The sequence below is a fragment of the Pogoniulus pusillus genome, chromosome 10 (genome assembly GCF_015220805.1).
Source record: "Pogoniulus pusillus isolate bPogPus1 chromosome 10, bPogPus1.pri, whole genome shotgun sequence".
NCBI classification, from domain to species: Eukaryota; Metazoa; Chordata; class Aves; order Piciformes; family Lybiidae; genus Pogoniulus; species Pogoniulus pusillus.
The window spans coordinates 32,318,522-32,346,281 of NC_087273.1; the positions used below are offsets into that span (position 1 = coordinate 32,318,522).

The window sequence follows — 27,760 nt, forward strand, 5'->3', positions numbered from 1 at the left end:
GACCAGAGAAAGGTTTTTTTGCAAATATAAGTGTGAATCTGCTTAGACATAGAACCAGATTATTTGAAAACTGGGGGAAAAGATAAAAAGACTGTAAAACTCAGCAGGAATCAAAGTGCAGGTGACATCTGCTGTTTAATTTCTCACCAGTTTCTCACAACTAGAGGTTATTTTAAGCTTTTACATTTCCACTTGTTCCTGATGTTCTGTTTCTATATTCTGGGGCAGGTTGGAAGAGTCTGTGCCTTTAATCTTGAGAAATCAACCTGCAGACATCATCTGTAGAGGCCCCAGGTGTTGCTAGATGCCAAGGGCTCTTGTGCTTTGACAGCTTCATGTACCTGCCAGAAACGAGAATATTCTGCCCAGTTAGTAAGAACTGATTAAAAGGAGAAACTGAGATAGGCTTGCACAGTCCCTCCATATAAATGGTGAAGGGTAAGGCAGCAGCAAAGGTTCCTTCGGCATCACCAAATCCTCTGAAGTCACAACACACATCTCTTCCCCACCCCACCTCAGTATCGTTTCCACCACCACTCCTGCACCCATCATGTTTCCACTCATTATCAACACCCTGTTACACATTCACACGGAATGGGTAGGGTGGGTAGAATGAGAGAGTCCTCTGCTACAGCACAGACAAGGAAGCATTCAGCAATTCAGCACAAGTGAGTAATTCAACAGTTTATTTGAAGTGAAAGAAACTGGATCTGCAAGAATTAAATTGTCTGTATTGTATTATAACAGATAACACAGAATGATGCAAACATTTGAAAATGCAAGAATAATGCCAAATGACTTCTCTTACAATAAAAGGCAAATGTTGGCAATTGGCAGCATTTAAAAAGCAGCAATAGGAAATTGATCATCTGGAGCATCAATTTATATAGCACAGCAGAAATGCAACTGCTCTATAGGCATTTTCATGTCATACAAGATCAAGTGCATAGAGTTGAACCTCAGCATTTGAAAAGTAGCTTTGTGTGCCAGTTGCTAGACAAATCAAAATACAGTTTGATGTCTAGCTGAGCATATTGCTCAAACTTTTGGTGCTATCTCTGCATATTACATTTGAGAACATTAGGCATTGTTGAAGTACTCACCTCTTGTAAACACTGGCACCATTAAACCAGAGCTATGTTAACAGTTGCTGCTCAGGAGAAAAAAATCAACACAACAAAATGGCATAACAAAGCAAAAGTTTATGAGGTACATAAATATACAGATATGGCAATATAACCCTAAAAAGGGTTTCCTAAAGCACATACAGCTCCACTCTACCAACTCCTTTAGGAAAAGAGTTTTGCAAATGTGTATCCAAAGCAAGTGTTAAACTACAGCTCTGTAGTGTTTGCATTTAGGAACTAGTGGGACATTTCATTCTTGTTTTCCAAGTAACACAATAATACTCATTTAAAACCAGTGAATGTGGGGCAACAATCATGTGTGCTATATATCTGTAGCTACACCTTCAAGGAGGTCATTGAAGGTAGGTTTCTGCTGATCAAATTACCCAGAGAACAGCTATACACACTCTCCATAAACTGCTGAAAAATGGCATTGCCAATCAGACTTCAAAAAGTGTTTTACAGAGCAACTTCCCTTCTGGAAATGGAAGTTCATTAAAAATGACAGTAAGAAGGAAGAAGCTTGAATCAAATCCAGCCTTCAGATTATTTCTCTAACAAAAAAAAATGTACCACTTATTTTCTAACCATTTGACTTGACAAGGAAAAGTTATTTAGGCATGTTTTAGTGATGAAACAAAGGGGCCCGGACATCACAGCAAGGAATTAAATAGAATCAAGTCATAAAAAGTCAGATTCGAAACTTCAAAGTGACTTGGAAGAATTAGTGTTTAAGCAAGAACTAAGACAGATAGAAAGTGATTAAAAAACTAAGAAGTTAGCTAAATTTTCAAATTCACTAGAGGCTTATTAACCTAAACTATCTGGAGAAGATGTTGGTGCACAGATGCATTTGCCTGTATCTATTTCACCTTCAGTTCTTCATCCAGAAACAGGTACCAGGGATGTAAAATAAACAGACAAAATTCACAAAGCTCAGACATCCTCACGAATGTTACTGTTGTCTTGGGAACCTGAATAGAGGAAAGGAAAACAGAGAAATTTTAGCTCACTAAAGAAGCCAGAAGAGAACTCAGAGCTTTATTTCTAAGATGCAAACAGAAGTTGCTGAACTGCCTCTTTGTACTTGCACTCTGTTTACAACATTTGGATTTGAGGCATTCAGGTTAAATGTTTGCACTTTTATAAAGAGAAAGAAAGAATTCTCTCCTTGATAATCTATGGCACTATGCACAACTTTATACTTCCTCTTAGGTTTGGGATTCCAAATTTAAAGCTCTCAACATACTAGAATCAGTTTAGTGCTGGAGGGAGGAAGTCTAATCAGACTTTCTTAACCATCTGAGCTCAGGTAGCCAAACCACATTCTGAGTTCTACAAGAAAGTAAGAGACAGAATGATTAGAAACTGTTCTTTAGCACTTTTAAATGGCCAACCACACAGTAAATTAGGTTATTCTTAACCAGGAACAATCCTGCAGCAACTAAAAAAAGCAAAGTTCTGCACTGCTGATTGTCCTTGGAAGCCAAACTTCCACAGTAGGTTCTGACTTTGAAAACAATAGGATGTCTTTTGTTAAGATTAAACGTGGAGACTTCTAAAAAATTCTACAGCAAATATAAAATATCTTTAAAAGAATCTATAAACCTCTTCTGAAAACTCTGCAATCAGGCAGGTCTTTATCTAAACCGAATTCCAGCTTGACTCTTGGGAGGGGCCAGATTTAAACCACTTAAATTTAGTTAAAACATAATAGATGGATCCAACAGACTCTAGTGATCTCACTCAGCAGCAGTTGGCCTGATCCCACTCCACAGGCTGGACACCTCAGCCTCGAAGGTTGCACTCTCCCGGTCCACATGGACCTGGAAAAGAATAATTTACCCACCATAGGCCAGACCTCTATAAATGGGGGCTCAGAGGCTGGAGGGGAGTATCTCAAATTCATGGTTAATATTAATCTAATCTTTTAATGTCAAAGGAAAGTCCAAGTCTTTTCCCAGAAAGTGGGGGATGGTCTGCATACAGGTAAAACCAGAACGAATGAGAGTGGCTTGGTGTTAGAATCCAATGTTCAGCTTCTTAAGCTGTTAACTATTTCTCTTGCATTGCTTTATTATATTCTCACCAGCAAAGCAAAGAAGAAAATGAAGAATATACTGTGATTTCCTTATCAAGTTAAGAGGCTGTGCAACTTGGTGCTTTAGTCATAAAAACTGAGCCTTTTTTTCCATGATAATTGTTAAAAACGTGTTTTTATTGTCATGAATTATAGAGCCAAGTCCTTCCTGTTGCCTTGAACTCCATCCTAAGAACTTTTCACCCATAAATCATGATACACAGCACATTTGAAAACCTGCAAGTAGCTCTCAAGTGTTCACATGAAAACATGCATTCTGAATGCAAGTGTAGTAGTACATAATAAAGCAACTCAGACCAAAGCTTTTCAGAAACACAGCTGTAGGCACTAGTCCAAAGTGGAAGTTGTTTTAGCTTTAGTTGTCTTTCTAACTGATCAAGGTCAGTGAAGAACCCAATACCACAGAGAGACTGTGGAATCCCATGCAGATGGGGTTTAGACATTGTATTTTAAACACTTTATAGAAGAGATCCTTTCCTTTCCAGGGTTTAAGCAATGCTTACCATGATCAACTTGATCCTGGGGCATTTTAAGTCATAAATAAGGAAAAAGTTGAAGTTAAATATGTAAAGTTCTGACCATTCTCAGAGACACCATTTCTGTCCATCAGTCCTCAGTGAAAGTCATAGACTTTAAACTTACAGATATCTACACTGAACTACCAAAACCTCTGAAGAAGGACCATGCCTGAACTGCTGGCTGGAAGCAGCACAGGGGAAATGCCAGACCCACGAACAGGATATAGTGAAGTACAAAGGCTCTACATGGAAAGCTTCCATCCATACAGTGGACTTTCTTCTGGGAAAGCAGACAACTGATATATATATTCCCTGGAGGAAATTTATTCTCACAAAAAAAGAATGTAAAGTTCCTCTTGGAGACAAAATGCACATTTGGCTATTTGTTGTGATTGTCATGGATGCCAAAAGCCAGATTAAAAGATGCAGTTTACGTTTGGCCTTTATTTATCACTACATTGTTCTGTTTGTTCTGTGTAATACACATTTTTGTGCTGTTATGTCTGTGTGACTATCAACTCCTATTTATCTCGGAGGCACTTTACTGTTACTCCTTGAATGTTTCACTACTGATATCTTGTGATAAGCATTAGGTCAGTAAAAACAGGTTTGTTCTGCTATACACATTCTTCATATTCAAAGGAAGAAGAGTCCTGCAAGATGATTATTAACAATGTGGGTTGAAATATCTGGTCACAAAACTAAAATCATTCATTTTAAAGAACAGACCTTTTAGTCCTTGGTTTAGATCTTAGCACCACAGAAGCATTTAGCCACCCCACTTAATCTAATGATATTAAATTATATAACAGCCTCACTTTAGTGATTTATGGTTTTAACTTCAGCTCAGATTCAAATCCAACTCTGCAGCATAAGAACCAGGTTTATTTTAGTCTGAAAGAAAATGAGCCAATCGAAACACTAATTTAAGCCAAATTCTAAGTCCTACTAAGTACAAGATGTCTTTGTATCTAACATTGCCTGTTTCACCACCAACAACAAAAAAAAGAGCAAAGTTTTATTCGCTAGTGTTCAGTAAAACCAAGACCCTGAGCTTCTGTTACCTCCTTATTTTGTTCTAGAAGCCATTTGTCCAGTGAAGCGGTTCCCTTGGGCACACCTGCTATCATTACCATGATCCAAAGGAACAGGAGCTATTGCAGACAAGGGATGTTATTTTTACACAGAGAAATAGTTAAAACTTGTAATGAGCATACCTAGAGCTTTCTTTCAGTATTCTAGAACATCCTAAATAGCAAGCTTACTTCTTTTGGCTTTCTTTAACTTTGAATAACATTCTTCTTTCTGCTAACAAAAAAATAAATAAATGAACAGACAAAACCCCCAAATGACATCAAAATCCAGGCAAAACAAATGAAGCAGTAATAGTAAGAGCTCAACTTAAAAGTTATTTATGAGTGATATGATAAAACACAACAACCCCAAGCAGCGCTATAGGCTGGGGACTGAGTGGCTGGAGAGCAGCCAGGAGGAAAGGGACCTGGGGGTACTGATAGATAGTAGCTGAAGATGAGCCAGCAGTGTGCCCAGGTGGCCAAGAGAGCCAATGGCATCCTGGCCTACATCAGGAACAGTGTGGCCAGTAGGACAAGGGAGGTTATTCTTCCCCTGTACTCAGCACTGGTTAGGCCACACCTTGAGTACTGTGTCCAGTTCTGGGCTCCTCAATTCAAGAGAGATGTTGAGGTGCTAGAACATGTCCAGAGAAGGGCAACAAAGCTGGTGAGGGGCCTGGAGCACAAATCCTATGAGGAGAGGTTGAGGGAGCTGGGCCTGTTTAGCCTGGAGAAGAGGAGGCTCAGGGATGATCTTATTACTGTCTACAACTACCTGAAGGGGCATTGTAGCCAGGTGGGGGGTGGCCTCTTCTCCCAGGCAACCAGCAATAGAACAAGGGGACACAGTCTCAAGTTGTGCCAGGGTAGGTATAGGCTGGATATTAGGAAGAAGTTCTTCACAGAGAGAGTGATTTCCCATTGGAATGGGCTGCCCAGGGAGGTGGTGGAGGCACCGTCCCTGGGGGTCTTCAAGAAAAGCCTGGATGAGGCACTTAGTGCCATGGTCTAGTTGATTGGCTAGGGCTGGGTGCTAGGTTGGACTGGATGATCTTGGAGGTCTCTTCCACCTGGTTGATTCTATGATTCTAAGAAGTAATTAATAAAAGAGCTATTTTGAAAATACCCTTTTACACACTGGCAGCCAAGGCTTTCAAAATCAGCTGATCTATTTTTGATGTTTAAACCTGCAATGATGACAATGGCTTATTCTTCAGAGAAGCTTTTAGCAGCATCCACAGTTAGCACTATTGTATATTAACCCAAAGAGCGAAGGAATCGAACTAATGATCACTGGAGAGTCTATCTCTACTCCCATTAGCAGACAATCATAGACTCATAGAATGTTTTGAGTTGGAAGGGACCTTAAAGATCATCTAGTTCCAACTCCCCTGCCCTAGGCAGGGACACCTTCCACTCAAAGCCTCGCCCAGCCTGTTCTTAAACACTCCCAGGGACAAGGCGCCCACAGTTTCTCTGGGCAACCCATTCCAGTGTCTCACCACTCTTACAGTGAAGAACTTCTTTAAATCTACCCCGCTCTACTTTAAAACCATTGCCCCTTGTTCTGTCACCACAGGCCCTGTTCCTGAGATTCCAGGTGAAGCATCCCCAGACCTGCCTCTGCTTCACTCAGGTCCAACAGTAGCAGTGCTGCACTGGCAGCATGAGAAGCAAGCAGTGACAACTTGCTGTCTCCTGCCACTTCCCAGAAGTAGCTAGTGAGCCTCAGGCTGGTACCTGTGCTACACACAGCCTGCCTGTAGAGAGAGGAGTGGCATGGGGCACTCCTGACTTGGACAAGCTTGTATCCCTTCCCCATCCCAGCAGTGTTGCCAGACCGAACAGAAGCTCTCTCCTTGCCCAGCCAGTCTGCCCAAGCTGCAGAGCTAGCTCTTATGCTCACAAGCCCTAGTGCAGGTAGAGTCATTCCCAGTGGAAAAGACTTCAGCACGTAATTCATATTTTAGTGGAAGTTTCCCTTTAGTACTCAGACCCTGGGGTTGTGATTCTTACAACCACAGTTATTTCCAGTTGCAGTTTTTCTTTTCTTTGTGAGATTGACTCCTGACTATTGCTGTAGCATTGCAAAGCTGGGCCTGTAATTAACAACTGCAGGGCTGCTGAAGGGCCTTTCCCAGCTGCAGTTGGCTGGGGCCAGCTCAGAGCATCTGGGCTGGCGTCTCCCACACCAACTCCTCTTCCCTGCTACAGCCTGAGCTCTAGGGTATGAGTGTGTGCCCACAGTAGGCCTCTGAGGCTGATCTACTGGCCCCTTCTGGACTGCATGGATTGCACAGACCACACTCTTTCAATTAGAGAATTGTCTTGTACTTGGGTTTTAAAAGCATAATCAAAAGAAAAGCTGACAGTTAACATTTAATGTTAACTAGCAGTAAGTGGAAGAATACAAATTATGGACATATACTCTTAAGTTCTTAATCAACAATTAATGAGCAGGTTGACAAGGTAAGTTTATGTATTGCAACACACCACTAGGAAAAGGCACTTCAGGTCAAATGTAGGTAATGAGACCCAAGCATGGGTCACACTTGAAATGAAATATAAAATTCAAAAGAACTTGGATGAGAAGGGATAAATAAATGAAGCCAACTTTTCCTTTTGGCTTATTCTGCAGAGTTATTGCACAATATTTCAGTTAGCTACTAGTAGAAACTAAATAGATATCTCTATGTAAGAAAATACTGAGCATTGGATGCTTGGGATCTGTTCCTTCTAAAGGGTCTGATTTCTGGGCAGCTAAAATATGGAGAATGTGGTTGTAAGGAGAAGGAGATGGAAGACACAAATGAGTTTTGCAGAGCTGATATTTAGAAACAGAAGTGTAGCCTAGTGATAGGAAAAAGTAATATTCAAGAATCACAATATTTTGAAGAGGAATTTAAAAGTACAAAGCACTATCAACAGAACAGCAGCCAGACAAAAACAAATGAAAAAAAATTGGTAGGAAATTACCTAATTGCTGATGCTGGCTCCATCTAGTAACACAAGAACAACTTAAATATATTAAATAATTAAAATAATATAACTTAAAAGACAGAATGAATCACAAATAGGCTTTTGGGACTCGGTTCTACAGGATGTTGCTGAATTCAAGCACTTAAAGTGAGAAAATTCCAGAGCCATTGAGAATTCCCACAGTTCTATAGGGCAGAAGAATCCTGCTTTCTGTAGAATCAGGAAATCTGCTTTAGAAACATGTTTACATTAAGTAACATCATTAAAAGCCTCCATTTTAGTAGCATCTTTTGCAGGAGACAAACATTTTAAGTGCATGCTTGAAGTAACACTAACATAACCAGTGGTTGAGGTTAATATTATTCTGATTAAGGTTAATTTTATCCAGAACCAGGCTTAATAAGATCCCTTGGTTTTCCTGTATTAACTGGAACAGGCAGAAACAGAAAATTTAGGTTGTAAAGCACCTCTAGCAGTAATCTAATTGCAACTTTTACTCAAAGCAGAGCTAACTTGGAAGCTATATCCTGTTGCTTTGGGTCTCATCCAGTCAGGTTTTGAGAACCTGAAAGGAAAACAAATCCACTACCTCTTTGTGCAGCTTGTTCTAATTCTTCACCATTCTCACTCTGAAGAGTTTTTTCCTTACGCCCAGTAGCAGTTTTTTTCCTGTTGCAACTTGTGCTTTTAATGAAGTTGTAATTAAACCTGCATTTGCAAAACTTCAGTGTTTGTCTAACGGCACAATGCCTTACACACACTGCAGTCAGCACTCCACAACCTACATGGCTTGAGATTCTTTTCGTTAATAGTTTGATATGAAGACAGACTGAACACTGGAAACTTTGCTGTGTTAACCTCACATGAATCTTTATAAACTGATCATCTGTCTTAAAAGAAAGGAAAACTAATTATCCTACCTTAGAAGTCCCAAGTAGAAAAAGTACTTATCTCAGACAACACAGTAAATCATCTTCCCTTTCAGAAAAAGAGAAGCAGCAGTGGCTGAAAACATTAACTCCTAAGGTAGAAGTTGCAGAAGATTATATTGAGGATGATGGTAGAACATGATGGAAGTCATGCTCTTTACTGCTTCATGTTGTTCTAGAATATACTGAAATTTGTGAGAACGAGCTCTGTTATTTACCATACCTGTTCCAACTTAGATTTGGAGTGAGGAGAGGCTGCTGCGGTGATGTAGTCCTGAGCACGACAGGCTGCTTTATTTTCCTTGCTTCTGGCAATGCGCATTGTATCGTTTGAGACAGATCCATGAATATTTAACCCTGCTTCTTCATTTGATCTCTTTGTTTGTGGCTGTGATAGATCAAAATTTGTCATTTCCTTGTCTAATTTACAAATCTGCAAAGGTACTTTGTTTGACTGGAGTTGTTTCTCAAGAATTTGCGAGGGATTCTGACTTAGGAACTTTTTGCCCCTTCTCACACTGGAAGGAGGAGATGCGTAAGTATTTGGACTGGGATGGATGTTTGGTTTCTGAAGCACTGGCCCAACATTCTTAGGAAAGGAAGGAGAATTGGCCTTTTTGTAACTGAGTTCAGTTGAATTCCCACCTGATGCTGAGCTGTCAGCAGAATCAGAGTTAGCCATTCGCCTACCAGCCTGTGCTTTCCACTGAAAGATGTGTGCAGTATGTTTTGTGTGTGTCTTCATATTTGTTACCTGAAGTATGCTGCTCTGGGGAGGACTTTTGACTGACATAGTTTGGACAGGCTTGCAAACCTGAGTTATGCTGGACTCGTGCACACTCAGCATAGAAGATGAAACACCCATCATTTGTACTGGTGAATGTCTCTCAGTGTTTTCTCTCCTCTTGCCACCCACTTGATTTGTGATCCTTCCATTCATTTGTATCAACTTTCCTTTGAAGATTGGTATAATTTTGCTGACTCTTTTGGGGGGGAGTTCCAAATCTGAATTCACAGGCATTCCTAAAGATCTCCCGTCTGGTAACTCTGGTACTCCTGGTGGTGGCCTGTTATTCATGGATTTCCCCGTGGCTTCAGTGGTGAACTTCTCCGCACTCTTACAGCTACCCAGCAAAGTGTGTTCTTCTGGCTCTCTGACCAAACGCTCCATCCAGTGGCTGTTTTCCATACTGCACGATGAAGGAACTGCAGGCAAAGTCCGCTTCCTTGGAGGAGCCTGTGCTAGGGATACTACACAAACCATCTCATCGGCCAACTTCTTACACTCAGATTTTATTTCCTGCAATACAACAAGAACTGCTAAACCGAATGAAAAGGATTTCGAAGCCCGATAGTGGTCCCTGATGCATCCCTCTATGATACCAATTTCACATACATCACAATATATAATCATACATTTTCCTGCTCTGAATTAATCTGAACTGTATTTTTAAGCAATATTTTGTTGTGACTATAAATGAAGATCTGTTTCCTCCTCCCTCCAGCTCTTTGTTTATAGACTATGCTGGCATACTGTATTTCTCAGAAGGAAAGACTTAAATATTGGTATTTCTCAGAAGGAAAGACTTAAATTACAGTCATTATCTTGCTTTAGTGCTTCCAACTGGGTATTGCCTACCCCTTTTGAAGGGGTCTGCAGAGAGTTTGACTGACAGGGCTCCTCATCTCTTAAGACTTCTAAGGGCATCTGTATTCTGAGCAAAAGACACTTTGGATGTCTATAAAAACTGCAGGTGACAAAGAGGAGCCATTCCAGCTTTGATCACCAAGGAGACATAAACAGGAACTGCCTTCTGAAAGAGGATTATAGTATTTTAGAATCTCGGCAATTTCTGACACTATTCTTTGTTCAGAATTAATTACTTCATTTCTTCTTTCACACACTACCACCAAAGAAATTTGAGTCTCAGCCTTTGTCACAGCATCAAATTAAAGGAGTTTTGATTGCTTGCCTCCTTTCCACCCCCCAGCTGTGGAGTGACTATTAAAGCTTTTAAATGCATAAGCGCACAGAACTTTTTCTCCGGTCTGTTTTGGTTTTTCTTATTAACTTGCAGCTATAATAATACTTTTTATTGCTGTTTGGTTTATTATTATTATTACAGAAGGTGTGTGAGGAAGTTCTGCATATGCAAAAGAGTAAAATAAGGTCTAAGGAACTGCAAATGTTGATAGCAACTAGCTAACACCAAATCCAGTATTTTTAATGTAGTTGTGACGCATGCAACAACATAACAATGGCAAACTGCAATATAATACTTAATTTTGCATTGAATTAGAAGTCACAGGATTTAGAGTTCTTGTGAAAAGCATTGTTTCACACTCTGACTGTGTTCTGAATATGACAAAGACCATTCCCTACCATAAGCAAAGTATATGCCATTAATAGGGTTATAAAATCATTCCACACGCACCGGAGCCCTGGAGAGTTCCTGTGTAGCATAAAGTGCTTTACTTGTCATCTTCACTGGAAATCCACAGAGATGGGAAAGATTAAGCTTCATGTCAGAAAGAAATGAGTTCAACACGCTTTCTGAATCTGTTCTGGGGAAATACTGCACTGGCTGACTTCGAATGCAACTTAAAGGGTACCTGAACAAGTATTCAGGGATACATAACAAGTTCCTTTACTATGAATCACCTTTGTTGAGAAGAAAGCATGAACATGCCTAAAGCTTTTGGAAAGAAGGTGAACAAAAGCACTTACTTTCTAAAGGAACAGAAGCTTATAAAGTTATAGAACTTCAACATGACTATGCCATACTAACCTACCAGAGCAAAGATAATTCAGCATAATTAATCCTCAGTCTGGTATTTCCTACCAGGAATATTTTCTTCAAAACAAATCTTTGTTGGCCCATTATTTTTTATGGAAATTTAATTATTATCACGGTTACAAAAGTTGTGAAGCAAACTGATCTACTTGACTATTACTTAAGTCATACAAAAAGGCTCTACTAAGTATTTTCTCCACTTTGTCTCTCCAGTACATCAATTTTCCATTGACTTCTACCAAAAAATAGAAGAAGAAAACGCAGCACAATCAAAACTGAAAATTTTCTCCACTTTGTCACCCCAGTGCATCAATTTTCCATTGACTTCTACCAAAAAATAGAAGAAGAAAACGTAGCACAATCAAAACTGAAAATTTTCTCCACTTTGTCTCTCCAGTGCATCAATTTTCCATTGACTTCTGCCAAAAAATTAGAAGAAAAAAACGTAGCACAATCAAAACTGAAAATTTTCTCCACTTTGTCTCCCCAGTGCATCAATTTTCCATTGACTTCTACCAAAAAATAGAAGAAAAAAATGTAGCACAATCAAAACTGAAAATTTTCTCCACTTTATCTCTCCAATGCATCAATTTTCCATTGACTTCTACCAAAAAATAGAAGAAAAAAATGTAGCACAATCAAAATTGAAAATTTTCTCCACTTTGTCACCCCAGTGCATCAATTTTCCATCGACTTCTACCAAAAATTAGAAGAAGAAAACGTAGCACAGTCAAAACTGAAAATTTTCTCCACTTTGTCTCTCCAGTGCATCAATTTTCCATTGACTTCTACCAAAAAAATAGAAGAAAAAAGTGTAGCACAATCAAAACTGAAAATTTTCTCCACTTTGTCTCCCCAGTGCAACAATTTTCCATTGACTTCTACCAAAAAATAGAGGAAGAAAACGTAGCACAGTCAAAACTGAAAATTTTCTCCACTTTGTCACCCCAGTGCATCAATTTTCCATCGACTTCTACCAAAAATTAGAAGAAGAAAACGTAGCACAATCAAAACTGAAAATTTTCTCCACTTTGTCACCCCAGTGCATCAATTTTCCATTGACTTCTACCAAAAAATAGAAGAAAACGTAGCACAATCAAAACTGAAAATTTTCTCCACTTTGTCTCTCCAATGCATCAATTTTCCATCGACTTCTACCAAAAAATAGAAGAAGAAAACGCAGCACAATCAAAACTGAAAATTTTCTCCACTTTGTCTCTCCAGTGCAACAATTTTCCATCGACTTCTACCAAAAAATAGAAGAAGAAAAAAGTGTAGCACAATCAAAACTGAAAATTTTCTCCACTTTGTCTCCCCAGTGCAACAATTTTCCATTGACTTCTACCAAAAAATAGAGGAAGAAAACGTAGCACAATCAAAACTGAAAATTTAGATCTTCATAGAAGTGTAGTAAAGGAAAGGTAACAAAAATATTCTGAAAGGATACGTGAAGAATCTTTCCCCTATTGGCTTGAAGTAAACACTGGCATATATTTTTGTCTTCTCAAGATCCTCTGGAAGAACATATCCATACTTAAAAAAAAAACCAAACACACCACAAATGTACATTACAAACACAAACTCAGTAGATACAGAAGGGAGGGAAAAATCAAAGCAGTGCATATTGTTTCTCACCAGATTCTTCCAGTGCATCTGAAATTCTTCATATGAATGGAAAGGAGATTCTGGAGGAATTATGTGGCTGATGTTTATGATCTGACCCATTTTCATGCTGTACACAGGTAAAGAAGAGATGCTTAGAAAGGATATAATAAAACTCAGCTGAAAATATAGAATCACAGAATCACAGAATTAATCAGGTTGGAATAGACCTTCAAGATCATCGAGTCCAATCTATTACCCAATACCATCTACTTAACTAAACCATGGCACTAAGTGCCCCATCCAGCCTCAAACACTGCCAGGGATGGTGACCCCACCACCTCCCTGGGCAGCCCATTCCAATGGCAAATCACTCTTTCTGTGAAGACTTTTTCCCTAATCTCCAGCCTGAACCTTCCCTGGCATAGCTTGAGTCTGTGCCACTTCATTCTGTTACTAATTGCTTGGGAGAAGAGCCTCACCCCCACCTTACTGCAACTTCCCTCCAGGTAGTTGTGGAGTGTAAGAAGGTCCTCCCTGAGCCTTCTCTTCTCCAAGCTAAACAACCCCAGCTCCTACTCCTTTATTCTTTCTGATAGTACTGAAGGCTTCATGGAGTGAAAAACATCATCCTTACAGCCTCCATTGGCCACTCTCTAATATATCCCTGTTGCCCTGGAGCTGGGGAGCCCAGAACTGGGCACAATACTCCAGATGTAGCATCGTTAGGGCAAGAGCAGAGGGTGAGGACAACCCCCCTTGACCTGCTGGCCTCAGCTTTTTGATACAGTTTTATTTATCAGCAGTTTTAGATTCCTCAAAATGAGATAAACCAAAGGCACTTCATGGCTACCATGAGCTTCAGTAGAACAGTGACTCCATGGCAGACAGGAAGGCAAGAGTCACCCTAGCATACTAGACAAGGCTTTAAGCCTATGAGTTGCACTTTTTAATGTGGGAAAGGTCCCTGGCAGTGGTAGATGGTCAGAAATGCACAAACAGCTATGCACAGTTAAGTCAGAAAAGTGAAAGTAGCTCAGATGGTGCTTGTGTAGAATTGAACGAGGACTGAATCAAGCATTACTGGACTTTGGGGGGAAAGCAAACCTTATTTTTGGCATTGGAAGTATTTATGGATTATTTTTATGTTTTAGGGACTAATACCTTTAGCTCATAAATTTATGACAGAACAATAGCAATATTTCTTGAAGTATGGGAAAGAACTTGACATCCACAACTCTAATTTCTCGTGTCTCTTGAACCCACTACCAGTAAATGTAGAATAAAAGCACATATGTTGTTGGTTCTTATGTTTTTATGATGAAAATTATAGGCAAAAATAGTGATAGTTTGTGGCAAAGGTGGAGATATGTTTTTGCTTTGAATTGACACTTCCTGCTAACATTACATGTGAGAAAAAAATAATGCCCTTGCACACTACAGAAATAGCAGAGATTACTAAACTTGAAATAATATTTAAATGTACAGTTTATGATCCACTGATTAATCAGTTTCCATAACACTGAGACTGTAGAAGTAAAAAAGAAAGCCCACCAAATTTAAAGCAGACTGTAAAACAGACAGTTCTTATCACTAGTATCAAATTCACAGTTTGTATGGCAAACATTCCAGGAAATGTTTGTTTCTGCTGAAATGCAAACAGACTCCTACCTTGGCAAAACATAGCACCAGTTACTTAATATGGAATGTTGGTGAAAAACCATGTTTTCATTGCTGTCAAACAGCTTTAAGGTATTTGCTAAAATATCAAATTCTCCCAGCTGAAAACAGAGAGAAAAGATGAAGGAAAAAAAAAGTTATTTGCAAATATTTTTTTACAGCAGTACAAAATAAAAAAACTCCAAAAATAGCATCTCACAATAGGCATTATTATTTATCAGCTCTCACAGACCATTTCAAAAGGTATTCCTACTATTGAATTGTGCACTACCTTATGTTAGAACCTGCATTTCCAAAAGCTGTACAAGTACGAAGTGTAAAGGTTATTTAAATCAGTGAGATGTATCCTGGCCTGCATCAGGAACAGTGTGGCCAGTAGGACAAGGGAGGTTATTCTGCCCCTGTGCTCAGCACTGGTCAGGCCACACCTTGAGTACTGTGTCCAGTTCTGGACCTGACCCCTCAATTCAAAGAGACGCTGAGGTGCTGGAATGTGTCTAGAGAAGGGTGACAAAGCTGGTGAGGGGTCTGGAACACAAACCCTATGAGGAGAGGCTGAGGAAGCTGGGGTTGTTTAGCCTGGAGAAGAGGAGGCTCAGGGGTGATCTCATTGCTGTCTACAACTACCTGAAGGGACATTGTAGCCAGGTGGGGGTGGCCTCTTCTCCCAGGCAACCAGCAACAGAACAAGGGGACACAGTCTCAAATTGTGCTGGGGAAGGTATAGGCTGGATGTTAGGAGGAAGTTCTTCACAGAGAGAGTGATTGGCATTGGAATGGGCTGCCCAGGGAGGTGGTGGAGGCACCATCCCTGGAGGTCTTCAAGAAAAGACTGGATGAGGCACTTAGTGCCATGGTCTAGTTGACTGGCTAGGGCTGGGTGCTAGGTTGGACTGGATGATGTTGGAGGTCTCTTCCAACCTGGTTGATTCTATGATTCTACGTGTTTTAAGGACAATGTATTGTCTAAAGTTCAAGTGAGAAACCCACATCTGAGAGTGTAGTAACTGCACAGACCACCTTGCCTCATCACGTACAAAGATCCAAGTAACAGAAACAATGGGCCATGTAGTTTCACCCTGGCAGAATTCAAAATCCCCACACTCAGAATATTTGACTGTAAGAAGTAATCAAACACTGAGATTTCAGAAACATTTTCCTCTGTGTGGTCTAGCAGGGTTTGCATTATTCACTGACCAGACAATCTGGCCATTTCTGCTTTAGAAAGGCATTACAAAGATCAAACTGATAATGAAACCACATCATCACTGCTTTGTTTCATTTGGAGTGAGATTCCTATAGACAGCTTTACTGTTTATGCTGTCCAGCTACATCACACATGAAATCCTATTCTTCTCTTCTAACAAAGAGTTTGGATCAGAAATTCCTGTTTGGGAGGAACCCAGCAAACCTGGCAGATACGCTCCTGCGTGTATGCACATAATCAGTGAAGGTAACATGACTGTCATGGAGGATGGTAATTTTTCAACCACAATTTCCTAAACAATCTACTAATTATGCTTACAAGCAGCATTATCCACATCACTCCACTGTTTTGGCAGCTGAGTGGAAAATGAAGCAGATGCCAGAACAATTATATATAGGGACTTTCAGCAGAGTGCTGACAACTTACCTGTAGCTTGACTTTTAAACTGTTACTCAAAACTTTGTATTATAGTGAGACAGTGAAAGCCTTCTAGAAAACACTGCTAGAAGGAGATCTAGAATCACAAAGACACTTCAATGCTGTATTGTGTTGGAGTTTTTGGAACAATGTTTTAAATAGTCCAGCATCTCACGTTCACAACGGTTGATAGAATGCATCACTATAGGCATAACATGGACTTTATGCACTGTTAGCAGATGCAGGTAGTCAGTGAAAATGATTACTGTCATAATGCAAGTCACTCAACAGAAAAGAATGAGTAGTAATACAAATACAGTCATATAAATATAACTGATACCTCAGGGGGTGGCAACCGAATTAAACAAGCCTCCACGCTGATGCAGAGCTGTCTCTCTGACACATTAAGGTCTAAAACTAAAGTAAAAACACAGCACAAAGCACTGTTCTGAACTGCAGTTCATTTTTTACACAAAAGCTAACCCAAATGTTTATTTAAAGGAATGCTTAGTCAAAACGATGCATTTGAAAATCAAAAGGCTAGAGTCCCTCAACATGGAAATTAAAACTAAGCACACTTTAACTGTGGGAAAAAAATGTAATGACTTACCACTCATGCAGTACACTTCCCCAGGAACTCATGGCTGTCCATGCAACCAGATGCTTGACACTGACATGTCTGATACACTAACACTCATTTGCAAAGGAAATTCAGCTCTCATAACCATCATCTGTACTGAGTCATCTGTCCAGTATTAACACATCCAGAAGTGGTCAGCAGCAAAGACCACAGCACGCATTTATTGACACACATCCAGAACATTCACTCAGCAATTTGCAGAACAGTGACTGAATGAATATGCTCCTCAGAATATATCCTTTAGGCTTCGTTATTCCCAGATGTCTTTAACTTCTATACTGGAGTAAAACTATTACTTAGCAATTTGTGCACTAGCTAAGCAGCACACTTAACTTTTGTGAACATACAGATTGGTCACTTCAGCTCATTTTCCTGTCTGTGATTATGGAACTTTTACATCACTTTGAGGCAAGTGCATTTAATTGTAATAATCATAACTTTTACATGGTAAATTTCAGTCTGTTGCTGTAGATTGGTAAGAGAAAAATCATCTTTTTTTTTTGTGGGTGATTTTGCAAAAGTGTGGCTACTCTAACAACCTTTACATACAGAGCATCATGTATTTTGACAGAGGTTAATTCAGAATGACTTTCTGTTGGCAATACCAAGATCACAGCAGTATCTAAACACCTAACCATACCTTGCTCTCTCAAGTTTACCAATAGCAGAATGTTGTACTTACCAACAGCATTTTGCTTTCCTGAACAAGACAAAAAATCTCTTCCTTAAGAAATAAAACAGATAGATGTTATTTTCTTAAACCATACAATCAATGTCTTTATGCAAAAGTGAAGGGGAAATTGTACAGTTTGATTTCTGTGTGGCATGCATACTGAAATGTTTCTTCCCTTTAAAGGAGAAAATCTCACCATCAATTAACTTCTCACTGATTTATTAACATCTTGTATAAAAAAGAAAGATATAGGAAGGTGTATTAGTAAACAGCAATTTACACATTGTTTCTTCCTCACAGTAATGAATATATAAATTTCTTGGGTTCAAAAGCAAATCTGTGTAGCATTATTACATATTTTAGCACAGAACATCAGCTTTGCCCAGGTTTAGCAACATATAGGATTAGGTAAGCTGCACGTAGCAGTTCATATTGCTGTTACGTAATGTCTTCAGTTGAAATCAGTTTTACATCAGCTACCATCTCCATCTAGCTGCTGTTCCTGAATACATTTATTTCATTCTGTAAGCTATATTTTTTTGAAGTTATTGAAAGCAAGATACTGTTAATACTGTGGATGGAAGTAAGGTAATAACAAAAACACTGTCCTAAGTGTATACTTGGAATTACATTTACAATTGCTCTACTTAGGAGCACACCATGGTATCTGAATCAGGTCTGATCTCCTGTCCTATGGTAGTTCACATTTATCCTACACAGCAGTTAGTAGAGAGGTGCAAGGCAAAGGAACTACCATCTGTAAAGACAGAACTTGGTAGAAGTCAAGGGCCTGTCAGAAAACCACATTTGTATAAGAAAAGCATGCAAATCATGTGCCTAAGTGTCATGATGAAAGCATAAATCTGGGAAAATGGGTCCAATTTTTATAAGGTATCTACTATCCAACAATGTTTGGTTTGGAAATTAGTCATCTGGCATGTTGTGTTTAGCTGAAATAAGTATTTGATCTCTTACAAAGATGAGAAGATGAAAAAATGAAGGGTATGTCCATTCAGATTGCTAGCTTGAATTACTGAATTTGGATAAAGGAAGAATAAAACTGCAATTTGAAAAAAAATCATAGGAAAAATTAATGCAATAATTTAACATCATGAATGATGGAAGGAAAATTAGGTAAAGGCAACAATTAAGAACTGAAAACTCAATGTTTGATTCCTGACCCAGGTGAGATAAATACCTTGCACTAAGAGATGACCAGCCTTGTTCCATCTGGGTGCAAGTTTGGCTACAAGTGTGTAGGAGAGACAGGCTTGGAGAATAGCTGGACTAACAGCTTGTGGTGCTTCCAACTAACAACATCAGTGTGGGAAAAAATATTGATTACATTATTAATAATTTCACAACTTTTAGAAGTTTCAGAGAAATTTAAATAAAAAATAGTGCTGCTACATTCTGGAGCCAAATCCCAGTGTATGTTACACTCATTTTTTACTTTTCATTTATTTAGCTACAAGAGGAAGTTAGCACAGTATTTGATGTAGGCATTTAAATTTCATGCATCACCAAAGTAAAGTGCACTACAATTCACTTAATATTTTCACAGCTTCTGATAATAGTCTTGAGGAGGAGACTAACTGAAGTGTCTGGAGTATTTTACTGAGTCTGCATCCCTTACCAGATAATAGGCATAATGTCCAAAATTTACATATATTAATTCTGCTGTCAAGCTCAAAGAGACATTTTATTACAACCACAGGAACAATAGACATCCATAGCTGTGTTCACCCAGCAGTACTACTTCCCTGCCTGCTCACCAGCCCTGCCTAGCTTTCAGTCAAGAATAAAACTACAATAGGTTAAGAAGAGTTAACTAATATACCTCCAGAAGGATGCTTTGAATGAGATCCTGCAAGGATCTGCTTCCAGCTCATGGTTATTAAATATACTTTGTACTACTAACCTGCCAGTTTTGGAAAAACAAAACTAACAATGACAGGTCAGTTACATGTAGCAACATAAAGCAGTTTTGTAAGGGAAGCAGATTTGAGCAGTGTATGCTTTACTAATCCAGACATGCATTTACACTTCCTAGAACAAAGGGAAATACACCCAGCTCGCTGTGCAAATGAATGACGAGAGCTACTGGCTTGGATTACAATCAGCCTTTTGACTCAGCAATTTTAGTGCATCCACTCATAAGTTCCTAAGCATAATGTTCTAGAACACATCAGCTGTTAAGCTCTGGGATCTCGTTTCTTCTCTACATTTTTTGTTTTGTTTCTCTGAGACTGTCCTACACAGGGTGGATAGAACCAAAACACGAATGCGAGACAGGTCAGCTGTCTGAACAGCCCCCGCTGTGGAACCTACAAAGCACACAATGAAGAGGTGACACCTGCAGAGGAGCTGCAGTTGCCTAGCCTGAAGGGCAGGTATGTTCTTACCTTGAGGTTAAACCCCAAGGCCACGGAGCAGGACCAGAATCCCACTGAAGCAGGGAAATCTAATGAAATTGCTCGATTTTTTGACTCTGACAAAACATATTTACTATGGCCACATCTGAAAGAGATATTTTGTCTATGGGACAGACTTTTTTACCCTGAAACTTGGCTTCTATAGTGCAAACTGCATGCCCTGTGAAAAATACTCTGGCAAAAGCAATTGCAGACAAGCATGACAATCTTGCCACATCTTTCAGCACTTACGGTAGCTCCTTGCTGCTCTACATAGGCTTGGCATATCCCTGATTTGTAAAATGGTATCTACAATTAAAAAGATATTCAAGTGTCTGAAATTAGGGAGAGGTTCAGCAAACCATAAACTAATTTCTGATCCATTGATGGCTTTGCCTATGGAAAACACTGTAAGGCACAATTAAACACACATCATATCCTGTATTTTAAAGGAGAACAGTAACTGAGATCGATGTGGGCATTTATCAGTGTGATCTCATTTCCAGCTAAAGATAAATTAAAAGGCAAGCAAAAGACTGCCAAAACAAATGCACAGAATTCTGCCCCTGATGCTTTCAATTGGGTTACATCTTAACCAGCTCAGTCCATTCTGTGCTACTAAAGGTTCACCATCTGAAAAGATCACTTCATCAAAAGAGCAGAAGAAATATGCTGTCATCTAACTACATTACTAAAGCACAAAAATAAAAGTTTGCTTTAAATAACATAATTTTGTCTATCCTTGACTCTCAAATACAACAATTCTTAGAGAAATATGCATGTACATGTGATGGATACACTTGGCTACTAGTCATACTTTGGTTCAGGCTACCAAGAAGCAATAGGCCTCATGTCCTTGGGATGAACTTGCAAGCTGGAAAGCCCTTCTTGGCTCATGTACAAGGGAGTGAAGGTGTCTTGAAAAACACTTCAAAAGGTGGTGTTGAAAACCCAAAGCACAAGATAAACAAAGTACAGAACAAGATATCAGAGCTAAACTGAAGACATATGTTTTGTCTCTACCACTGACTAACAGCCAAGTACTTCATCCTATAAATATTACATTACAGGCCCAGTTTGAGCTCCCCCTGAATGGCAGCTGGCCTGCATGCCAGGTGACTCTTCCCTCAGGCAGGGACACCTCTCAAGGTTTGAGATGCCTTACTGGAGACTAAGAGATCACTCCTCACCCAAGGCAGAGAGATCCCTGACGCATGACAGATCCTCAGTAAGTGGCTGAAAGCACACTGAATTAATGCTATGATGCATCACTAATCCATGTAGCTACTCACATATTACAAACATTGTATGATAATTCCATTAGTCAAGAACCATTGACCAAGTCTAAGACTAAAATTGAATCCACCCACACCTAGATTCTAAAAAGCAGTTTAGAAAGCAAGGGGCTTTCAGTCTGAACCTTGCCATTCAACAAGAGGGTCCACTTTACTCTTTTGTGTCTCTAGTCTCTACATGAATCATTCTAACAACATTTTCCTTTCTATGCTTCTTTCATGCAGTAATCAATAAGGTGAACCTTGCCACTAAACTTACTGAATCTTGACAAACAGCTGTTTAAACTTACCAAACTCTGTCAAATTATCATTTTACCTCAGTAAAACATACAGCTGCATCTGTCTCTTGAGTGAGGCTCACTCTGCTCATCCACAACATTATGTAAATACATATAATTATTTAGATCGTGATACTGACCGCCATGACAACTGAAATTTGATTTAATGTTCCAATAACAGGTGCAGAAAGAGTTTCTGGATGGAGGAATAATAATTGTCTATTAAAAAAAAAAAAGAAAAAAGAAAAAAGAATTTTCCATATTTGATTTTCTCAGCTTCAATGCATTTTCATCATCTTCTGTAAACTTAATAAATTCTAATCAGTTTCCAATGGTTCAGTATAATATATGGGATTAGTTCAAGTTACTTTGAGCAATTGTACACTGTTTGCTGCTGGTAAGAAGTTTTGCTGATTTTAGTACAGTTAGTTCTAGTACTGCTGGTAAAATCTTTAAATAACAACCACCAGCAGCTTCTGAAGTAACCCTCAAAGTTCCTTACCTGCAAATCTTTATCTGTGTACTCCTGGCCTCAGATTCTGGTATGTGAGAACTCAGTGTCACTGTAGCAGCACAGAGTTTTTGTAGCTCTGGCAGACTGAGGAAAAATAGAGACTGGTGCTTGGTGTTATTCATGTTATATTGCTTGTTGCCCCAAAAATGGCACCTGGGATTGAAAAGAAAAGAATTAATTCATTTTTATAAAGCAGATGCTAGTTTATAGAACTTTATCAGTATGTGGTATCAGGTAAATGAATAATCAATTATCTTCTCATTAAGCTTAGGTATAGAATCATAGAATCATAGAATCAACCAGGTTGGAAGAGACCTCCAAGATCATCCAGTCCAACCTAGCACCCAGCCCTATCCAGTCAACTAGACCATGGCACTGAGTGCCTCATCCAGGCTTTTCTTCAAGACCTCCAGGGACAGTGCCTCTACCACCTCCCTGGGCAGCCCATTCCAATGCCAATCATTCTCTCTGTGAAGAACTTCCTCCTAACATCCAGCCTAGACCTACCCTGGCACAACAGTAATTTGGCCAACTAAACCAGACAGATCAATGCATTTTTACTATCAATAATACACTGTACTTGGAAAAATAGATATTTACAAGAGTCAAAATATTCAGAGTATAGGCAATGGCAAAAGAGTCTCTTCTACCTTCTTTCAAAGTCTGGAATCTATCTGGGATCCAAGAGCAGAGAAATCTCTCTGCAATGCTAGTCTCCTCCACTCTGGCAAGAAAGTTTAATTCCCAGAAGCTTAACAGCAATCTCATTGAATCATACAAAGACCATGGCCAGCCTGTCAGAGCAAATGAAAGCCACAGAAACACGCAGGGCACACTGGAAATCTTTTCCTTTTTCCCCAAACCAGGCTTCCTTACTAGTGGTACAAGGAACTTGTGTGCTCCTTGCTTAAATTCATCCCTCTTCTCACGTGACAGGTGAACTCTGTGTTCTCATCTATCTGGAATTGAGCACAGCCTTACATCTGCCTGAAACCTGTACCAATCCAAAATTGCATCCAGCTATATCATTAATAATGGACACAGACAACTAATTCTCCTATTGTAAGAACATCATTTTCTCTTGGTGGGAATTTCTAATAAATGCACTCCTATACAGTTATCAGAAAGTGAAGAAAACACAGTTGGCATTGGGAGTGGAATATGAAAAGACATATAGTGGTTCTACCAAAACTGTCTCACATCACAGAATCACAGGATGACAGGGGCTGGAACTTACCCTCTGGTGATCACCTAATCCAAAGCCCCTGCTGAAGCAGGGTGACCCAGAGTAGGTGGCCCAAGATCTTATCAAGTCAGGGTTTAAATTTCTCCAGAGGAGATTCCACAACCTCTCTGAGCACCCTGGTCCAGGGCTCTGTCGTCCTCAAAGTGAAAGAAATTTTTCACCATGTTCAAAAGCAAATTCCTGTGTTTGTGCTTGTGACTGTTGCTCCTTGTCCTGTTGCTGAAAAGAGCCTAGCCCCATCCTTTTGATCCCTGAATTTTAGATATTGATAAGCATTGATAAGATCCCCTTTCAGTTTTCTCCAAGCATTGCTAGGTGTCTCAGCCTTTCCTTCTAAGAGATGCTCCAGTCCCCTGACCATCTTCACAGCCCCAAAACTGCCTGTCATATCCTGAGCTTTGCCTTATAAAGAAATTACAAAAGAAATGCTGAGAGACCTAGGGCTGTTTAGTCTGAAGAAGCAAAGGCTGAGAGGGGACCTTATTCATATCTATAAATATCTGAGGGGTGGGTATCAAGATGAAGATGCTAGTCTCTCTTCAGTGGTGCCCAGTGATAAGACAAGGAACAAGAGGTGCAAGTTAGAACACAGGAAGCTCCACCTCAACATAAGGAGACAATTATGATAAGAGTGAGAGAGCACTGGAACAGGTTGCCCAGAGGTGTTGTGGTCTCCTTCTCTGGAGATTTGCAAAACCTGCCTGGGTGTATTCCTGTGCAGCCTGCCCTAGGTGATACTGCTTTGGCAGAGGAGTTGGACTCAATGATGCCTAAAGGTCTCTTTCAATCCCTGGCATTCTGTGATTCTGTGACTACATTTTGTGTTCAAAAGTATGAGTTAGCTTCACCTCAACGCCACAGTCTGTCTGTGGAAGTCCAAATGACCTGATATTTCATAGAACACTAGAATAGACATATCTTCACTGACATACCACTGAGCAGATGTGCTGCTGTGTGCTAGTTTGAAGCTAGCTAGAATGTTTTGGTGAGAAGAATTAGATCACAGGCTGTGAAAGGGAAACAGGATGATGTCTACTTCACTCATAAGCTTGCTGAGAGGTATAAGAACAAGACTCCAATCATAGATAGGGGAGTCACTTCTTCTTCTTGGGGCATTGCCTGAGATGCATTTCTCTCTCTAGCCTGATTAGTCCACTTTGCTTCCTAACCCTCTGGCCGAACCTCCATTCTTCCTTGGGACTGGGGTAAGGTTGAGAGGGGTGGGAGAAGGTGGAAGGGCGGCTGGGAGCCCCTCCTGGGGACTCAAGTTTCTGGGAGGGCTGTTGTGTTTCTGTATTACCTTTTACCTTGTCTACTTCTGTATATAAATGCATATACTGTAAATGTCTGCCTGTATATTCTGCAAAGCTGTAAATATAAGCTTCATTCAAATTTCCAGAGCTGGCTGAGTCTAGTCTGGGTGATTTCCAAGTTGTGTGTGGGGGAGCAGGTAACACCCAAACCACTACATCCTTTATTTTGGTGCCCAACATGGGGCTCAAACCCACGACCCTGAGATTAAGAGTCTCATGCTCTCCATTACTTTTTGAACTTACTGAAAAGAAACAAAAGGAAGAAATGAGAGAATCAGAATTTCAGCCTGAGGATGTGATCTTTTGGTGAAACACTAAGGAATTTCATGTGAGAGGGGTAATACGAAGTAATGTCTGCTACCTGGCCTGCAGAATGCTTGCTGTATGCTCCTGTGCATTGCAGGAAAGGCAGTATAAAGGAATATTTGCAATTTAAAGACATCTACCATTTCATTACTTAAAGAACATGCACCTTTTAATTGTAGCACCTTTCTTAGCTCAAGTGTTTCAGCAAAAAAGCAAGCAGCTAGAAAGTCTGCTGTTTATGAAAAGCCAGGAACAAACACTGCACAGCAGAAAATGCTGTTTTAAATAGCTCTCCCTGCTCCATACCCTAAAATGCTTTTGGCAAATGGTCTTACCAGCACAACGAACACAGCAATAAATATTTTGCTTCTGAGTTTTACAAAGTCACCAGGTACTCACCTGAAAAGTAACTTTGCAAACTGATGGAAAAAAAAATGAACTGGAAACACTTTTTGGAGGAACAACATCAAAGATAAGTTTGCTGTTGTGGTTTTGCTTTGCCTTGCTTACAGCACAACAAATGAAAAAGCTTAACATCTGTCATAGCATAGAAAAAAATCACAAGGTCAGTGTTTTATAATTTTAGTTTAAAAGAAACCAGCATGTTGGCTTGCTTCTTGCCCTTAAAGGAAAAGACATTTTAAGTGTTTTTTTCAGTAATCACAAAAAGTAGGGTTTTTTTTTTTTTCAAAATGCCAGCCAAGACTATCAAAGAATTCCAAAAACTACAGCTTGAGGGAAATTACCATTTTAAACACAGAAAAGCTGCATCCTCAGCTTTCATAACGTTTGGAAGAGTCACAAATGGACAGCTGGAAAGTTTTGTGGTAAAGACAGTGTAAAACACATGCTTGCAATGCTCCAGTGATTTGCTTGCTGCTTGAGGTCAGTTCCCTTGTGGGAACCACTTGCTGTATTCAGGGTAGGTTAAATCTTGCCAGTCATCTGAAGAGCTAAGGGGACAAAGTGCTTGCAAATGGATTCTCCCTTAGAATCACAGAATCATAGAATCAACCAGGTTGGAAGAGACCTCCAAGATCATCCAGGCCAACCTAGCACCCAGCCCTATCCAATCAACTAGACCATGGCACTAAGTGCCTCAGCCAGGCTTTTCTTGAAGACCCCCAGGGACGGTGCCTCCACCACCTCCCTGGGCAGCCCATTCCAATGCCAATCACTCTCTCTGTGAAGAACTTCTTCCTAATATCCAGCCTATACCTACCCTGGCACAACTTGAGACTGTGTCCCCTTGTTCTATTGCTGGTTGCCTGGGAGAAGAGGCCACCCCCCACCTGGCTACAATGCCCCTTCAGGTAGTTGTAGACAGTAATAAGATCACCCCTAAGCCTCCTCTTCTCCAGGCTAAAAACAGCAGCAGCAGCTTCAGGGGAGAGGTAAGAAAACTACCAGTTACACAGAACTACAGCTATATATCGTACAGAATAAACCAAACTGCTGTCTGTACAAGTAGAAGAACTTGAAGTGTGGGAGAAATTACCTCTAGATGCCAGTAACCACAACCTGTGAACTTGAAACCACCACAGAGCTCCTTCTAAGCTGAATGGGACATCAGTTGGAGAACGGCTGTAGCTGGTTTACTGCTGGGGCAGGTAAACCACAGAGCTTGGCAGTAACCTTTGTTGTTTTCGGTAGAGACCTGGAAGATGGAATGAAGAAGCTCCTTATTAAAGCTGACAACACCAAGCTATGAGGGACAGTAGCTACTCTTTCCATTAGGCTGTAATGAACTGGAGACATTCATCGAGGAAGTATGAAGCTGTCCTACAGAGAGCCACTAGCTCTAAGGTGCCCGTCATGACAGGTGCCTAAGTAATGCTGCAACCAAATCCCACACACACCAAAAACCAAACCCCCCCCCAACCCCACCAATCAACCCCCCAAGCCCCAGCTTGTAGCCACACCAGAGGGCGCAGATGGAGCTGTTGCTATACCAAGTAGTACACAGTTACAATCTAGCGCTGGGTGCTGCCAGGGTGGGGACGAGTGGGAAAGCATTCCAGACCAAGAAGCAAACAAAGCCATCAAACACACCTGAGGCCACAGTTAAGGAGCCAGTTTTAGCTTAAGCTGAACTGGAGGGAAACGGCGGCGAGTGTGTGAAAGGGTGTCACCAGGAGATGGGACGACACGACTGCACAGCAAGCAGGGCAGTGACAGCGAAGCGTCGGGTCACGGGAGAGCTCTCCCAAGGCAAGAGGAGAGGCTGCTGCGACAGCCGGAGGTTCCAGACGCGGCAAGCCCGCATGGATGCAGGGGCGCTCCGCAGACCGCCGCCGGCGCTCCCTCAGGGGCCAGGCTCGGCGCCCTCCCACCGCGAGCTTCCCGCCTTCCGCCCGGCGGGCTGCGCCTGGGGCGGCTGCGCCTGGGGCGGCTGTCCCTGCCCGCCGCCGGAGGGGCGGAGGCTCGACTCTCTCCCGAAGGGACGGGGCGGCCGCTGGCGGGACGCAGATCGTGTTCGGAGTCACTGGCAGCGGCGAGGGGAAGGCGTGAGCGGGTGTGTGACTCCCTTCGGCCGACTCCTGGCGTGGTGGAGCAGCGACGGGAGAGGGCAGGCTGCTGCCCGCTGGCGTGGGAAGTGCCTGCTTGCGGGGAGAAGCGATGTCGACAGCGCGGGTGCAGGGAGGGTGAA

General features: G+C 40.7%; 1 protein-coding gene across 1 annotated transcript; it reads right to left on the minus strand.

The window, feature by feature from the left end:
• Positions 1–116: 116 nt before the first annotated feature.
• C10H18orf63 (chromosome 10 C18orf63 homolog) lies at positions 117–27,490 on the minus strand. Its single transcript, XM_064150137.1, has 15 exons — positions 27,163–27,490; positions 26,609–26,767; positions 22,234–22,398; positions 21,872–21,950; positions 20,411–20,467; positions 18,943–19,054; positions 17,754–17,795; positions 16,772–16,848; positions 14,799–14,908; positions 13,161–13,257; positions 12,973–13,058; positions 11,166–11,343; positions 8,954–10,030; positions 2,000–2,101; positions 117–341 (listed from the first exon to the last, which is right to left on the minus strand). Exons 3-15 carry the CDS (start codon positions 22,365–22,367, stop codon positions 276–278), a joined length of 2,217 nt encoding a protein of 738 aa, XP_064006207.1. The 5' UTR covers positions 22,368–22,398; positions 26,609–26,767; positions 27,163–27,490; the 3' UTR covers positions 117–275.
• Between the last annotated feature and the right edge of the window lie 270 nt (positions 27,491–27,760).